The sequence below is a fragment of the Rhipicephalus sanguineus genome, chromosome 1, assembly GCF_013339695.2.
Source record: "Rhipicephalus sanguineus isolate Rsan-2018 chromosome 1, BIME_Rsan_1.4, whole genome shotgun sequence".
Lineage (NCBI taxonomy): Eukaryota > Metazoa > Arthropoda > Arachnida > Ixodida > Ixodidae > Rhipicephalus > Rhipicephalus sanguineus.
In genome coordinates this window covers 279,241,409-279,258,845 of record NC_051176.1, presented here as the reverse complement: position 1 = coordinate 279,258,845, position 17,437 = coordinate 279,241,409, and the positions used below count along the sequence as shown (strand labels likewise).

The 17,437-nt window shown below is 43.7% G+C and overlaps 1 protein-coding gene across 2 annotated transcripts in view; it reads left to right on the top strand.

Annotated features, from left to right (window-relative positions):
• Positions 1-204: 204 nt before the first annotated feature.
• Positions 205-17,437, top strand: part of LOC119379081 (uncharacterized) — a 63,683-nt gene continuing 46,450 nt past the window's right edge. For both annotated transcript variants that reach the window (XM_037648249.2, XM_037648248.2), the window contains exons 1-5: positions 205-559; positions 7,078-7,169; positions 7,648-7,722; positions 7,968-8,010; positions 8,094-8,593. In XM_037648249.2, coding sequence (XP_037504177.1) covers positions 499-559; positions 7,078-7,169; positions 7,648-7,722; positions 7,968-8,010; positions 8,094-8,593 — 771 coding nt within the window. In that variant the 5' untranslated portion in view covers positions 205-498. The remainder of the gene's footprint in view (positions 560-7,077; positions 7,170-7,647; positions 7,723-7,967; positions 8,011-8,093; positions 8,594-17,437) is intronic.

Genomic DNA, 17,437 nt, shown 5'->3' with positions numbered 1-17,437 from the left:
AGTAAAAAATGCAGAAATAATCAAATCACTCTCCTTTGTAATAATATCGTTATAAACAACAAAAAATATTTTCTATGGGGCAGGGCTTTTGCAAAGTAAAACACTAAAAAGAAAAAAATGACGTCATAGTCGCCATTTTGTAGTGTTGGTGAAATCTGGTGAAATTTTGTTCTGGGGTTGGTGTCGAAGCCCCTTTCCAATCTGGCAACGCTGGGTCGTTCGGTGCGAACTGCCACGCTTTTTTAGGCGGCACGACCGAAAAGAAAAGTTGTGGAGGGTGTCCACAAGATTGGCTTACGCTCTCGTTTGCATCCCATCGTTGGCCGCCGTTCCGTGAAGTTTTACCCCCGTCCTCTGTGTGTTACCTTTGTGTGCAAAGATGTCTGCTGCAGTAGCCGGTCCAAATGATTAATGGATCGATTCCTGATGTTTCTGTGTAGAGGCAACTTAGTGTGGTGGACAGTATAGCTTCCAAGCGTAGCCGTCCTCCTTCCAACAATGCCGAAAATGACAGTAACAAAACAAGAGGCCTTACGAGTCTTGGAACTTGATGGCACGAGTGAGTAGTACTTTCGAGACACTTATTTTAGATAGGCCTCTTCTTTTTTGTCTCTACTCGTCGTATGGTGACGATCATATGTGAGAAGCATAATGTGTTAACCTGTCCCGTGTGAGCGTCGTAAATATGAATGCTGGTCTAACGCATAGTTCTGTTTTGAAATTGACTTCCCCGCTGCTCGACCGGTCTTCAGCTGTCATGTCGTGGCGTGTGTGCGAGCATATTTGACGAGTCGCAGTGTGTTAGCACGTGCCGTACACTGTGATTTGCGTATGTATTCCGGCTATTTGAAGGTAACAGAGTGTATGTGTGATTGTAAATAAATAACTTTCATTTTGTCTACGGCCCTGGGCAACATACGGTGCGTTCACCATGCCACGACCTACAACACTAGTAACTGAAAAAAGCTGCTTCAGCGTGCAGTGTCATCGCGTGTGAGCCCTTGTTGAAAACATGCATTTGTTGCTGTGAAGTTAATTTAGGTAGCGTGTGTTGCTTCACCGTGGAAGACAGAGCCTTTAACCAGCGCATCTCTAGCGGTAGATAGCACGTGTTTCCTGAAGAGCTATGATAGTTCGCGTTCTGAAACGAGCGCGACCATCGGTTTGAGCTTCATTTTACTGTTATTATTATATTTTGGCAGTGGTGACTGAACTGGATAAGTCAGGCACTTACCGTGAGGCATGATCTTTGCGCTGACAAAAAAAGAAAGTGAATAAACAATAACACGCTTACATTTTATTTAATCCAAGTGCTAATTGGTTACAAGAAGTGCAGATACACATAAAAAATTAGTCCGAAGTTGTGGCCAGCATGTGAAGGCCATTCCCTTGCCTGGCCGAAACATCAAAATAAATGGAATCTGTGTGTGTTTTAAAAGTAAAGACTTAATGATTCGAGTGCAGTTAATGACAGTTTAAATTGTAAGAAGCCTGCACGAGATGCACACTTTTTAAGGTTTTGGCAGGCCCCTAAGAACTTAAGTGTTTTGGCTTTGTTCTCGCTAGGAACTGGGACAACATTTACGTTTAGCCACAAATCAGTTTAGCAGAATCCCTCAAGGTGGCAGAAAGGCTTATGAAAGGGATTATTGGCATGCCACTCGTTTGTAGCATGAAGCCACTAGGAAATCCTTATGGATTTCCCAGAAAGGAAAGCTTCTTGAAGAAAAATTCGTCCCGGTCTGGGGATCGAAGATAAGGCCAGGTTATGGCCCGGGTTTGATCCCCTTGATGTATAGCTGCACTTGCTGCCATCGACTTAGTATTCCAATTAAGAGCTGTGGAACAACCTTAAAACACTGGGTAAAGCCAATTTGCTCTCGCAGGAAACCTGATGCTGCCTGCTGCATTAAAGATTTTGCACATTTTTAGCCCCTGTACCGATTACAAATCTGTCTAAAAGAGTTCAGACAAAAAAAAGGATTTCGAATCTGTGCCATACAAAGGGGATGGAGTCAAAATTACGAGGTGGTCTGGCAGTCTTTCAGTAACTGTAGCAATGGCTGTGAAAAACGGTGATGTGCATGTGTGTTGTCTTATATGACTTAATGCAAATGTGGTTTTCAACAGCACTCACTAAAACCCACAAAGTAGTGCAGCACTGATGACATTTTTCATCACTTTAACAGAACTCATGTGACACTCTGCCCACATCATAATGATCTGCTGCTTTGCCCTTTGTAACGGGCAAGCTCTGATCCACTGTCATAGTCATTGGGCAAAAAAAAAATAGATGACAGAAATAAGTTAGTAACAATAAATACATCTACAAAGGATCACAGAAACAAAGATTGTGCCTAGAAAAATAGCTACACAAACATAGAAAACCTTAAAGGGATACTGAACAAAATTTTCGCCGCCGAGATAAATGGCCCAATTGAAAGATTGGGCGCTGAAATTTGTTGAAACAGCCTTCATTTCAGCCAGAGACTAGCAGAAAATAATGAATTTAATGCATTTTTCGCAAGCGCGTCTAGCGGCCGCGCCGCGAACTATAGAGGAAGTGACGCGAAACTCTGCGGATACTGACTCGCCAACCGTGCTCGCTGTAAAATCGCTTACCAGTCGACATCGCAAGCCGCCACCCGCTGCCGCGCGTCTCTCTCAAAACGTGTTCTCACGGTCGGGAAGGTGTTCTTGAGAGGAGAGGTGGAGAAAGGGAAGTGGCAGGGCAGGAGAGAGCGTGCCGGTTGCCCCCCTTTTGCTGGAGCATTCGACGTCACGGCCGTCGACAAGCGCACTAGCGTGCAGCCACCGCGCCCTCACAATCCATTAAAAATACGGCCAACTGCTCGAAATTATGTGAAATAAACGCTGTTTATAGGAACAGTCGTGTCGTCAGAGTCGAATGCAAGTGTTTTCGTAGCTTTTTCAAATTTTTGTTCAGTATCCCTTTAAAAAGCAGAGAGGAAAGGCCAATGGTGTTATGAGAAGTGCTTTGGGCCTTTGCCTAGTCCATATGCTAATATGCAGTAGTTCAGTCCCGGCCGCGGTGGCTGCATTTATGATGGAGATGAAAATGCTTGAGGCCCGTGTACAGATTTAGGTGCACGTTAAGGAACACCAGATGGTCAAAATTTCCGGAGCCCTCCACTGCGGTGTCTCTCATAATCATATCGTGGTTTTGGGACTTTAAACCCCAACAAAAGAAAAATGTGCAGTAGTTCACCATCTGCACCAGTGCACAACACATTGCTGTCTATCAATGGTGCTGTCATATTCCACCATTGCTTCAGTCTCTATATGTTGATCCATTATAGCTTACAGCACACTCTGACACACGGACGAAGAAGACACACACGAAGGCAAGCACCGACATACAACTCAGTTGTAAGTCAGCGCTTGTCAGAGTGCGCTGTAAGCTATAATGGATCTTCACCAACTAGCCCGGTCAAAAACCTTACTACAGTTCAGCTCTATGTTGATACTGCTTTATCAGCACCTGCTGCTCTTGGCCGTCGTTACGTCACTGAATGTTGACGCTATTGGTAGTGTGGCGCCTTCTGGTAGACTTGGCAAGAGACTCCTGTAGTGGAACAAGATGTGAGCAGAAGGACCATCGCATCGACTTTGACGGCGCCCAGATCATTGAAACCGAAGTTAGTCGCACAAAATCACTATACTTGGAATCGTGGCACATACAATGCTGGGAAACATCAACAGGTCAACAGGGACACTACCGGGCGTATATGTACACTGCCTTCAAAACCAGTGGAGAAGGCAATGCAAAGACAGCGATGGTGGAAAGAACAATAGTGGAGAGGACTCAATCACTTAAAAAATGCTCTCCCTGGTGCCTTGCTGGAAAGTCACCTCCTGAAGAAGAAGCCGAATTAGCCTCGAAACGTTGGGTGATTTTTTATTAAAACTAAATTTGTCTAGAGAATCTTCTTGAAATGTTCCATGCTTGCAACCTCATCACAGCAAACTCGGAAGGTGGTGCCACTGCAATCCCTTAGGCTGCAGGAGGCTTGTTGATGTATATTGGCGTGTTCTGAAGTATATTTCCAGCCATAGAATTGTGTGGGGTGGAATTCTGCCAACTCAGGGAAGGGGAGGGCATGTGGGAGCAAGGATCTTTGTTGGGGAGTGCAAGAATAGGCAGGGCTTGTGGCAAATGCGACACAGCAGCATTTCCGTATGAGACATTTCGTCCACAACCAGCTGCAATTTGATGTATAGTACCTGTTGAACAAGCATTTCTTGAAATGCAGTAGCATAGGACAAGACAATATCAATATTCTACATTTAGGACTAACACTGTACAATACATGCAAAGAGTCAATATATGGTACTGCCACTTTTAAAAGAAGTCAGTATATTTTCCATAAGAGTTGCACAACAGAACACAGACACACTTTGTCAGTAGTGCCATCTCAAGATAACGCTCGCGCTTATCTGTGCGTTCAAGTCAGTGTTATGCAGATAGGATCCGAACTGGAGACAGTGGAAATGAAAGTATGTGTGTTAATTAGCCCTAAATTGTCGTGTTTCAATCCTTGAGTACTGTACATATACACTCAGTAGCGACCCCGCTGACCTGTTGTTTCCCGGCATCATTTGTATGTGCCACGATTCCAAGTACTAGTCTTTTTGTGCAACTAACTTTGATTTCGATGATCTCCCAGTGCAGTCCAAGCAAATGACGCCCTATTTTATATGGTGCAGTACGTGGACCGGTTGCATGGCCAGAGTTGCATGGCCAGCTCTTTCATGGGCTTTCATGCCATGTAATTTCTTAAGTGCAGTTTAGCAAGCTATAGTGAGACTGGGCAGGGTTGGGGCGGGCACAACCAAAGTTCGGAGATGCAAACTGCCAGGGTGTACTAAAGAATTCAAACTGGTATACAAAAGAAAGCAAGCAGGGCATGGCTCTTTGGATACCTAGGGTCTTCTGGGTACACAAAGTCTGAGCTTCCTAATGTGCCCAAACTTGCTCAATTGAATCATGTGGCTGACCTCTGGAGTAACATATGAAAGGTGCAAACGCAAGTGAGCACAAATGTTTGTAGCACGCAACTGTTCGGGGTAATGGTAGAGATGACTTGAAAACGACAGTTTAACTGTGAAATGCAACAACAGTGCATTTATGAATGCAGGTGGCTTCACCAGGACATTCTCTCCCGAACTCCAAGACATTGGGAATATAAAGAAGGCCACACAGTGTTTGCTTTAAGAAACCAGTCTCGCTTTCCTATGCACATTTTAGTACCACCAATGGGTCCCAGGTTAGGCACAATCCACACCGGTATGGGTAGTTCTGCCTTTTGTGGCCCTGTATGCCTGGCCCCAACCTTCCCAGTACAAATGAAGTATTATTTGGTGAATCACTGTGCACTGGTATTAGGTGTTCTCTATGTGTGTTATGCTAACAGCACGCCTTTTAAGTGAAGTTCAGCCAGTATGACGCAAGTATTTCTATTAATTATATTTATTGTATCATCCACCCTTCCTGGCCAACCAATCCTAGTGATACGTGATTGGAGTGCTGCCTGGGCTACTGGTAAAGGGAGAAAAGAAATGGGCATTGGAATAGAACTGCTGATTGGCCACTTTTTGCTTTTAGTAAGAAGAATAATTTTATGAATTAGAGGAAAGGGGGATAGGGGGTTAGGAGCTTGATGGGTGGGGCCCTGATGCCTATAAATCTGTCTAGTTCAGACAGCACAGCTATTCTTCATGACCACAGTGCATGTTACTCTATAATCAACTTAAAGGGACCAACAACTTCCCAGAACATGAAATGAGATCACTCCACTGATGGAACAATTGTCCGTCGCATTGACTCAAACCAACCCTGTTTTTTTCATGAGAGATGGATTTATATTTTTATTTATTTGCAAGTCGCCAAAAATGACCTGTGGCACCTCTGGCGGCAAAAACATGAATGATCCGATGAACCCGGCCACGTAACCGTTGATTGCTGTACGCGATCGACAATTTTTTTTTTTGTTAGTATTGAAATATTGTTCGTTTCTTTATATTAAAAGGTAATACTCCATAAAAATGTACATATAGGCCTGCGTTAGTAGCATGCATTAAAGTGGTGCTGCCTTCGCGTGATGTAATGATCCCATGCTCGTCAGCGCGTCTTGAGCAATTTTTTAGCGTGCTCATGCAACCGTGCACGCAGTTTCCAGGTCGCTAAGATTTTGGAGCGACATAATTTTGCTACCTACACTTGGTCTCAGAAATGATGCACGCTGCTACTCGGCGCAGCCTCGCATACGCGTAGTGACGTTTCGATGACTTAGCTTGGCTCGTGCGTCGAGAGAGTAACGACGCTGGGACAAGCCACCCATGACACAGGCGCAGGCAACCTTGGACGCATGCGCACTCAACGCGGTACAGATACAGGAAAGGTGTATAATGGCACATCATCTCATTGTGACAGCTTGTTATTTTCAAAAATAGTTAAAAAGCTATAAATAAAGGTGGTTAAGCATAGTTACAGGAACTCCTGCGAAAGCAGAACAATGATAGCTTTCACAAATTGCGAGAAGGGCTGGCGACATCGCTATCAATTCTCAGCGTTGCTGGAGGAAAGGTGCGTCCATGTTTAGATCCTTTTAGATTGAAAAATACTGCTTGTAAAATAAGTACGTGCTTTTGGGATTAACTACTGCAGCTACAAACACTGCGAAGAGTGAGCTTTCTGTCGCGCCGCAAAAAAATGGGTCGAGAAAAATCAGTTGTCGGTCCCTTTAACACTTGTTATTAGCCCCGCCACGGTGTCTAGTGGTTATGGTGCTTGACTGCTGACCCGAAGGCCGTGGGATCGAACCCCGGCCGCGGTGGCTGCATTTTCAATGGAGGCAAAAATGTTTGAGGCTTGTGTAGTTAGATTTAGGTGCACGTTAAAAACCCCAGGTGGTCGAAATTTCCGGAGCCCTACACTACGGCATCTCTCATAATCATGTCATGGTTTGGGGACGTTAAACCCCAGATATTATTAACACTTGTTATTACACAGGCTGTCTCCAGCCATTCTACAGTACTTTTTTTTTCTTGTTGCAGGTCCATCAGCAGCAGACATACAGATGCATTACCAGAAGCTGGCTCTCAAATTTCACCCGACCAGGCGGGGAGCCAACTTGCAATCTATAGAGGTGTGCTTATTTTTTAGTTTACATTCTCAACCGCATAAGTCCCTGCTTGTAGTCATTTTGTGCCTTCTAGACAACATTTGCAATATATGCCTTATGCAACATGTGTCCATTGCAACATGTGTCGGGCTGCTAAAATCAAGAATGCGAGTTCAATTCTGGGCCATGGTGGCCACATTTTGATGGGGGCGTTATGCAACAACACCCATGTACTTAGATTTAGGTGCACGTTAAAGAACCCCAGGTGATCAAAATCAATCTGGAGTCACCCACTACAGTGTGTCTCAAAATGACTATGTGTCTTTGGCACTTACAACCCCAGAAATTATCATCTGGATAAAACTTGTCTCCAGTGTACCTGCTGTGGATCTTTCTTTTTTGATTGCACAGTTGAAAGAGTAAAATGTTTGTGCCCTTTTTCTTGTTCATTGTTGCATTGTACATTTAAGGTTCGAGATGTTCTGTGTTCCTTTTTTTGCAGAGATTTGACAGGTTGTGTAGGTCATATCTAGTACTCACTGAAGGACGAGAATCGATGACCAAATTTTTGTCACAAGTAAGTAGTTCCACTTTTATTTGCCGCATTGGTCATTTTGTTAACTTGGGACAAATCTGAATTGTGTTGTGGCTGCTGTAACAGTACTGGCCCTATTAGTTTTTTTTTTTCTAGTAGCCATCACTTTCTGTGAAAGCTTTGCCTTTTTTATCCCATTTTGTCTAAGCATTTGAAGGAACTATCCCGGATAGCAGTGTAAGATATTCACCATTCATTTGCGTTCTTTTTTCTCTTTATTTATGTAGGCTGAAATGTTGGATGTGTTTGTCAAGGCATTTGAGCTGGAAGGTGGGTTTTACTCAGTTTGATGTGTAGAACAGGGCCGGCCAAGGGTGTTGGTCAGAGCATGTAATGTTGAAGTGCTTTTTCAGGTATGCGCATCAAGAAAGAAGCCACTGCTGAAGATGCATCTACACAGTGTGATGAGAGGCCAAGCACAAGCTCAAGCAAAAGCATAAGCATACAGACATCCTGGACACAGCACTCTGCAAGCAAAAGCGCTGCTTCTACTGCTTCAGTGGGAACTACCACTTCTAATGGAGCTACCGCTTCTGTTGGAACTTCTGCGGGAGGAGCTAGTGCTTCTGCTAGAGTTTCCTCTTCTGCTAGAGCTGCCGCTTCTGGGGGTGCTACCGATTCTGGGGGTGCTACCGCTTCTACTGGTGCTACTGCTTCTACTGGAACTACTATTTCTGCTGGAACTGCCACTTGTAATGGAGCTACTACTGTTGCAGCGACATCTTCAACAGGAAAGAAACCAGCCGTTCCAGAAAAAGCAAAGCAGGATGTACAAGCCGTTCCTGCTGCATCCATTGAAGAAAAGTCACAAGAGAAGAAGAAGAAAAAGAAGGCCTCTAAAAAGAGCAGGAAGGTAAGGGGGCCATATCTCTCAACCTTGTTCCGTATAAGTATACTGAAGTGCAGGGGTAGCACCAGGATTTTTTTTTATTGGGGTGGGGGGGCACTCATGACAAGCGTGTTCCTTCAGGGGGGCAGGGAGGCTGTCACGTGTAAGCTGGTGCCTGGTTCGCTTGTCTGGATGTGCGAAATGAATACCAGAACCCAATGGTATCAACCAAACACAAACTTCATTGCTTGCAACTACACATATACATTCAGAGGAAACAAATAAATTTCTAAACGCCTCAAGCCTAAACGTCTGCTGTCGCTTGCTTTCGGTACGTTTCAGTACTTATAGTTCTGGTGTTGATCCAGTCTGTCTCTTGGTAGTCCCACGTAAGACATTGAGCGTGATGGAACACTGCTCAGTCGCCGAGCTCAGCGACGTAAACGCTGAACCACCTCAGCCACCAGTCCAGGGCCAGTGGTAGTCCTGAGATCCGTGAACAGCTACTCGCCGAGGCAGGTGCTCGAGCGCAAGACTTGGGCAAGACCCAGCAAGATGGTCAGCAGCCGTCTGCTTCTCGAACGCTGTGTCCCGGCCACCACGTACCGCTCTGCGCGCACCCCTCCTGATAGATGGCGTTACCATGCGTTCTGTTCTAGTTCCCATATTCCTCTCCTTCTTTTCCCACTCTTGACATTCTTCACTTTGGTTTAAAATAGCTTCTTCCTCTTCTTTGATTCAACTTGTCATTCCGGACAGAGGTGGAGATCTTATGCATTGTGTTTTAACCAGGGTGTCGGAACGAAATGTTTTTCGTTTTGGTTTTAGTTTTGTTCCACCGCAAGAAGTTTCGTTCCGTTTCTGTTCCGGAACGAAAAAAAAAAAAAAAATGTTCCGTAACGGTTCGTAACGGTTTTTTACGCAAAAATTTGAAGTTAAGGTAATCATAAAAAACATTGGATTTCTGATATAGTTACTTGCCCTGCTCTTTGGAAAGTGGGACCAAGGTAAAACACGTTCTTCAGAGGAGCGGAAGCAACTCTACCACGAATTCCTACCAACTTGCACAAAGCAGTATTAATTTCAAAGTCATAGTATTTGTTTTCTCAAAATACAAATAGGATTTTTTTAGTGGGCTCAATGCCTTGTGTCAAGGGAGTGAGCACGATCTCAGAAGCAGCACGTCACTGAGTGTACTCTCTGATGTTCGAGACCGCTGTTCTGATAAAAGGGTCGCCAAGCCTGTGTGGAACACGCAGCACAGTCACAGCGAAAGCTGGAAGTGCGGACTATGTAGAGCCCGTTGTAGATTCTCTTGGGACAACTAATACAAGTACACATGCAAGGTACCCACTACGCCATAAATCATCGTAACTTTTCTCAAGTAGCGAAGTTACCACTATGCAATTTTTCGTCATTTTTTGGAGAAACGTGGTACCCGCTACACATCTGTCAGGCAGTGCACTTTGTGCTGTGGCTGATGACGATGAGGAATTATGGCTGAGCACTTCGCAGTGGGTGGGAAGCAGTGTTGCGGAATGGGAGCCTCCGTGCCATTCCAGTTCCATTCCGGGGAATTAGGACTTGCCAGAAATCCATTCCTTTCAATTCCTCGCAATGTCAGTAATGCGACGAAAGGGGCTAGTTGGTTCATGTTGGCTTGGTGATGCGCTTACGGTAGCGACACATTGCAAAGTATGCAGGACACAGTGTTGACAGGACGAGCGCAAAAACTTAGCCCATTCCCACTCCGGGAATGGCCGTGCAGTTCAATTCCATTCCTGTAATTCCTCAAAGTAGGAGAGGCATCTTGATAGTTTTATCTAGTTAAGAATGAACGCCCAATAAATCTGATGCCATCAGACGCATTAGGAACTGCAAAAGTAAGCAAAACACGTTACCAAGGTCGAGGGATCATAGGTTGGTGACATCTCGTGCAGTACAACCTCCGTACTAATTCCCATAGGGGCAGTTCTTCCGCTACCTATCATATTTGCATGTTCAGCATGTTTTAACAAATCGTGAAGTTTAATAATGTTTAAGCTTAAATGTGGTAATGCTAAAATGATAACATAGCATATTTTTATGCTGAAAACGTAGTATTCAAAAAGACTAAGCAGTTTCATCACGCGTCTGGAGCGGTCGTGAATATGGAGAAAACTAAGATTTGGTTAATGAGGAACAAGACTCTCTAAATCTGCTGGTATTAGTTGGAACATTGCACCTCTCGGGCACCTTGTGCCTTTGCATCGAATACGAAACACAAGGCCGCACTGCTCGTCAGCACTGATGGTTGTCAAGCGCGTCTCGCAAGCATGGATGTGGTGAGGAGAACTTTCTGTGTTCGCCTGTGCGCAGGTATGCAATGTCTTCTTTGTCGCAAAGGTTATTTACGTGTGTCAGGTACTAAACTGCTCGTGCGATAAAGATCAGGTTGTGCATAGACTATTCGCCACTTTCGTGTGGGGGTATCAATGCGAACCAACGCGCAGGGGTAGTTTGTTTCTCCCTTCAGTACCTGCTCGGATAATGCATTTGTTTGTACACTAACTTATGCCTCTGTTTGTAGTAGGCGCGTTGCTTATAAATGTATCGTGCTTGTAATCAGCCAAGCTATTTTAAAAATACTGCTTTATTGTTAAATTCGAGGCTCTGACTTACTAATGTTTGAAGTTTGAAAAACAGCACGTAGGACGAAAACGTGCTCTATTTTCGAAAAAAGACGTAATTCCATTCCCATTCCACTGCATGCGAAAGGTGCTTAATTCCATTTTCATTCCATTCCTCCAACCGTTGTCCCCATTTTATTCCGGGGTCGCGAAATTGTGGAATGATTTCGGAGTTATTTCACTTCTGGAGTGGGAACTCCCCAACACTGGTGGGAAGCATTAAACAACACACTTTGCGCCATTAGTATTGTGTGATGACTGGTTGTTAATTTACTTTTACGCCACGCTATATTACATACGTAAACACGATTCCTTGCTTGACATGACGCCTGTATGGAGTATTTTTGCGAACCAGATACAAGCACCAGCGTGGCACTGTGGTGAAAGACCCAACTGGCACGCGGAGGGCGCGGGTTAAAATCCCATCCGACCCTAGAAATTTGTTTGTCGTTCAATATTTTCTTATTTCACGCGATAGCGGTTACGGACACCGGCGCCGGCGGACAACTATGGCGCCAAAATCAGCTGTTGTGATCTCATAACAGCTTTCGCTGTAACAAATTTCAGCGCCGACAGTGCCCTGTCCACTTTGGCCTGCGTGAAAGGCGCGCAAACGTCCACTTACGTTAATATGAACATCTCTGGTTGCCACTGTTTTCGTTTTTCGCACAATTTAAACATATCTTTGCTTTGGAATTCCTGCCTGAGGTACGTGCTAATACTGTACCCTGAGATATGCTCCCATTGCACGAGCTCAGTTGTTCCGGATTGCAAAGTTTTCTCGTGAACGGAAAAACGATTGAAAAAATTCCGGTTTCACTCCGGAGCGAAATAATATATAAAGTTTCGGTTACGTTTTCGTTCCGGTCAAAAATATCGTTTTTTTTTTTTTTTTTTTCGTTTTCGGTTTTCGTTCCGTTCCGACACCCTGGTTTTAACCCTTTGAGAGTAGAATTTTTTCGCGAAATCCAGTCCAAAAATGTGTAATTTTTTTATTGCTGAAATAAATTCTTCAGACGATTCTATTTAAGAAAAAAATTGTCTAAACCTGTTTTTCGTGACCGTAAAGTGACAAAAAAATCATTTTTGTTGTTACATACACATGGTTTATTCGTAGTAAAATCAAGCAAAATCCTAAAAAAAGCTTAGAGTGTTTCTATCTACGTATCTATCTATCTATCTATCTATCTATCTATCTATCTATCTATCTATCTATCTAATCTATCTAATCTATCCTAATCTAATCTAATCTAACCTAATCTAGCCGCCTACGTCTGGGTGCTCTCCTGATTGCCTCCTTAATTTGGTGTAGACCAAAATTGGACCGTCCGGTCATGACATGAAAAATTACACCATCTCCCGCTAAAGGGGACCATGAGGCGATGCGAAGCCGGAGCACTTGCACGATCGCGTTCCGTTGGCGTTCGTTGGGCATGCTACCGACCTCGCGTCGTGGAACGCGAAGAGGGACGCTACGCGCGTCATATCTTCCATCTAGCCTGGCCGTTAATTCTCACAGGGCGAGCGGGGAACGCGGTCGACAGGCGGGCGAGAGGGGGGCAGCGTAGGAGAGGAGAGAGAAGGGGAGGGGACGCGCATGCGCTCGAGCTCATCGCGGCGTTGCGCAGGAGAGAATTTCGGCATGTCTAGCCCGCGTTTCAGAGGAAGAGTGGAAAGGGGGAGGGGAGAGGGGAAGGGGAGAGGGAAAGTGGAGAGGTGTGTGGAGAGGGAAAGTTGAGAGGAGGTGTGTGGAGAGGGTATGCGCATGCGCAGTAAGGGTGGTCACGCCGCACACCACCACCACCACCACCGCCGGATTGAGCTCGACCTTAAGATACTTCGCATCTAATAACATGAGAATCCTGTCGCGTACGTCGTCAAACCTCTTCCTCCAGACACGTGTGGCACATTCCCGTATACCACAGGCTGCGGTATGCGGGTATGCGCCACAGGTGATTGACAGTTTGTCTATCCAGGAACGGCGAGAACAGACATTGGTCATTTGAATGTGAGAGCGTTAAGAAAAACCGACATTGGCGGTGGTGACCCGGCAAATCGAACCCAAGCATTCTGCGTGGCAGTCGGGTATTCTACCACAGAGCCATGCCAGGTCTTGAAACTGCTTTGGAAAAGTACCCTATGCAGGCGTAATGTCGGTGCAACGTCAATTGTTGCTTAGAATTACAGAGAGCTGAGCTAGTTCGTAAGTATTCATTCTAAAAAGACAGGGCGTGCAAACACGGACACAAGAAAGAAGTCAGGCGTTTGTGAGAGTCAATTGTTGACGTTGCACCAACACCATGTCAATTGTGGTTGCAGTGCTGGCCATCTAATTTTATAACAAGGCAATAAACATTACACATGTACTCCTGTGATACAGGCACATGTCGGGTGAATGTCATTTGTGGCTCCAGTGTTGACTCCGCTTTTAGAGCAGTCTAATAGACGTTACATTTGTATGCCTATGATTCAGCCAGTTATATTCAAGTGTTGCTCGAGCCCAGAGGAATACGCTAACGAGGGTTATGTATGATACATCGCCGCACTGTCAAGTGCACTTCGTTTCGATAATACTGCCATCTATGCTTCAACATGAGCGCTGACGTTACGTCAAAGCATAAGTTACCATTTAAACGCCATTGTAGTCACTGTGCCTGGTAAGCACACGATGTTCACACAGCTACTCCACTTACAAAAACACATCGATCCAACTCGATTAACGTTTGGCTCAAAGCCAAAAAATGCAGCATGGAGAGCCACTCGCTGACTGCTCCGCATAAAACAATTCCCGCAAATCGTGGGATCTGCCGAACTTTTTGTGTTGCATTTACTCGTTTGTTTAGACAGGGATGACAACTTAAATCACCCATTTAACTTGACATATTTGTTCTTCAATTTTAGGCCTCTGTAATTTTTTTTTTGCTGTTACTGATCACCCCGTAATCGGAGCTATAAGGGGCAATAGTGCAAATTGTGGCTGTGTCCTGTGACGCTTTGTGTAACTATACAATATGGCTGAGACATTTCTGGGCTGCACGTGTTCTCTTGCAGAAGAGAATGTGTTAAAAGCTTGCACGTGAGTATGTCGCTATGGAATGCTTTACGCCAGCCGATAAGTAGAATATAAAAAGTAATTGAATTTTGTATCCTGTCGTCACAAAAAAAGTTGCTACGAGTGCTGTTGTTGCTCTACATCAGTCCGGTGATCCAGTATTGCGTGAACGATTATACGTTTACAAACAAGGTGAAACTCCATTGTGCGAAGGCTTGTTACTGATTTTCTTGTATATTTAGATTGCAACCCACTAGCTGGTTGGCCAGCAGAGCAGTGACTCCCACTAATTACAAAAGTGACATGCAGAAACTGCGGACGGCGCAGTGTATAAAGAGCTGTCGTGTTAAGCAGCCAGAAGAACCCCACTAAATTCTTTCAGAATGAAACCAATATACTTTGGGCAAGAAGCACAAAACTTTCGAGATACTAACAGACATTTCATTCAAATGAAATAGAGTTGATCGTCATTAAGAAATTTTCAATCAAACATTTCCATTCATAGGCTTTGCTGCCACATTATACAGATCTATAAGAACAAATCTGCGAATGTATCGAAGTATCTTAAGATACAATTGGAAAGCATCATATCGGATACAGTGATTGCGGTAGTATCTTGTATCTGTCTCTCAAATACTTCTTGCCCAAGTATCTTGTTTTGTATCGCGATGCAGTTTTGAAGTATCTTTGCCCAGCCCTGTATAAAAGTTTGTGTATGGTATTCAAGAACACTATGCTCCATGAAATCAAGCAGCGTTACCATATGGAGCATGCTTAGCATGGATTGCAGGTGATCGATCTCATCTGCTAGCCATGAGTGCCTACATGGGTGTGTGCAGCATGGGCTTCTTGTCAGGACTGTTTCGTGGCTGTAGCACACTCTTAGCTACTTGATGGCCTGTTTTTAAGGAATAACTGCAGAAGTTAGCCTTTGGCTTCTGTGTCTGTGTATACAATATTTGTGTTCAGCATGCTGTGTGCTCTATTGCTGTATTCACTCGGCCAGAAATTTCAGTTTTGCTGTTGTCATGCCCTTTGAGCACATTACGAATGATGTCTATTGGAATTCTAAAAAAGTTTGGTGATTACAACTATCAATTTTTGATTAGATCCCACTTTTCAGCATTCACTCTCTAAGGGTATTGTATGTGTTTGAAATTAAGAAAACAAAATAGCTGAGTTTGCATTTGCTTGTATCTTGATTGGTGAAGCAACTGGAGAGCTAAACATACAGGGAAAAAGGGGATGCACAGTGCTGCTTTAAAATGTGGACAGTTTTTCCTGCATTCTTTTTTATATAACATATTTTAATGCTTATGTTGATAAATCGTTTTCTTAATTGTTTACGGTTGTCTAAAAGTCATTGAGCAGAAATAGTCATAATAATAATCCAACAAAGAAAAAATTAAGGTTTGATATTGGAAAGTGGTAATGATATTTATTGCAAGAAAACAGTTTAAAACATGCGTGACAACTGTGGAACCTCGCAAAGCATGTTGCATTTAATGCTCGAGATAGACTGCTTGGCAGTAAATTAGCAGACCTCTTAATTAGCAAAATTTTTATATACACATCACCACTTGATTACATTTTTGAGTGAAGTGTAATTTGCTTTTAACTAAGGCATTGCTTTTCTGATGCAAAATTTTGATAATATTTTCTAAGAATGTGCATCATTTGCAAAGCCATGTTGACTTTTGTTTACTCGCTTGGAGTGGCATTCACTCATTCACACAACATATTTCAACACCACATAGCCCAATGAGTTAGCCTACTCAGATCATGTCACTGCATGTCTGTAATGGCTGTAGATGTTTAGGAGGTACATTAATTATAAAAATGTTAATGCTGGTATTTATAATTAGCAGTAGAAGAAAGACTGATGCTAACTGAAGAATGCCATACTACGCTAGAAAACACATATAGTGTGCTGGGCTCACGGGAAAAAAAAGAAAAAAAGAAAATACCTTGGCCTGTGCTGCTAGGTGCTTTACACAGGTAAACAGTCAGAGCACAATCAAACTAAAGCGCAGCATACTATGAAAGGTAAATCCTCCTGCTGACGTCGCCAAAGCATCATTCACAGCGCTGCGATGGGTGGTGCATGAAGCCAATATTTCAAATGATCTTGCTGGCGTGAATAAGTTTTCTTGGAAAGACTTCTGTTCTGATGTGGAGATCTTATGAAGGTACCTAAATGAGTATATTTAAAGCTAGATTGGAGATTTGCTAAGGTCAATGGACCTCAATGAAATTTCCTTGGTACAGTATGTTCCCTTGCCAACTGTCATGATTTCTTCAAAACAACAAGGTTGAGAGGTGCACAGATTCTTTCACAGTTTAATTTTTCTAATTTTCTGGAACAGCCTGCTTGGTTTCTCTGAGTTACTGGCAACATTGTTTATGATGAAATAGTATGCAGAGACATCATTATCTACTGATGAGAAAGTGTTTTGGTTCAGATGTAGTTTGAGGTATGTTCTTATCTCATATGTAGATGAGTCATGTCGCCTCGTCTAGTGGATGCAGCCCACTTTCTGATAGGTAATATGTTTTGCTCAGTTTTAAAGCAAAATATAGGTGATTAATGTTTCCGGCACTTTGCCTCCAGAGAGAAAGTGTGACAACCTGCTGGCTCTACACACACAAAAAAAAAAAAAGAAATATTATTGGCGTGTGTGTAATGAAAATGCTATAGGGTGCAAAGTTCTCACTTCGGCTGCCTTTTCTTTAGTAAATTTCAGTCATTGTTCAGTATTTTTGATGCGTATGTGTCTCGTGTCCTCACTGATAGTATCTGCATAACCTCACCAATACCTTAATTGTCTTATCAATAATGTAAGGGACTGTGCACCCTTCAGTGGGTATCCAGTTTTGCTGAATGTGTCTGTGGACTTTCCGTAATTGTTCAGAAAGAACTGGCAAAAGTGTGATCTGTGGGTCAGGCTTATCGTACATACATAACTAGTCAAAGGTGCCACAGTAAATGCCTTGCTTCTAGAAAGTACTAGTACACAATTCGCATTGCGCATACTACCAGATTACAAATACTATGGTGTCATCTTGTAGTCTCATGCAGAACACTGCTTTCCTTCTCACCTTTTCATCTTTTGCTGTGCTCGTTCACCCGGTTATGGCAAGGGACAA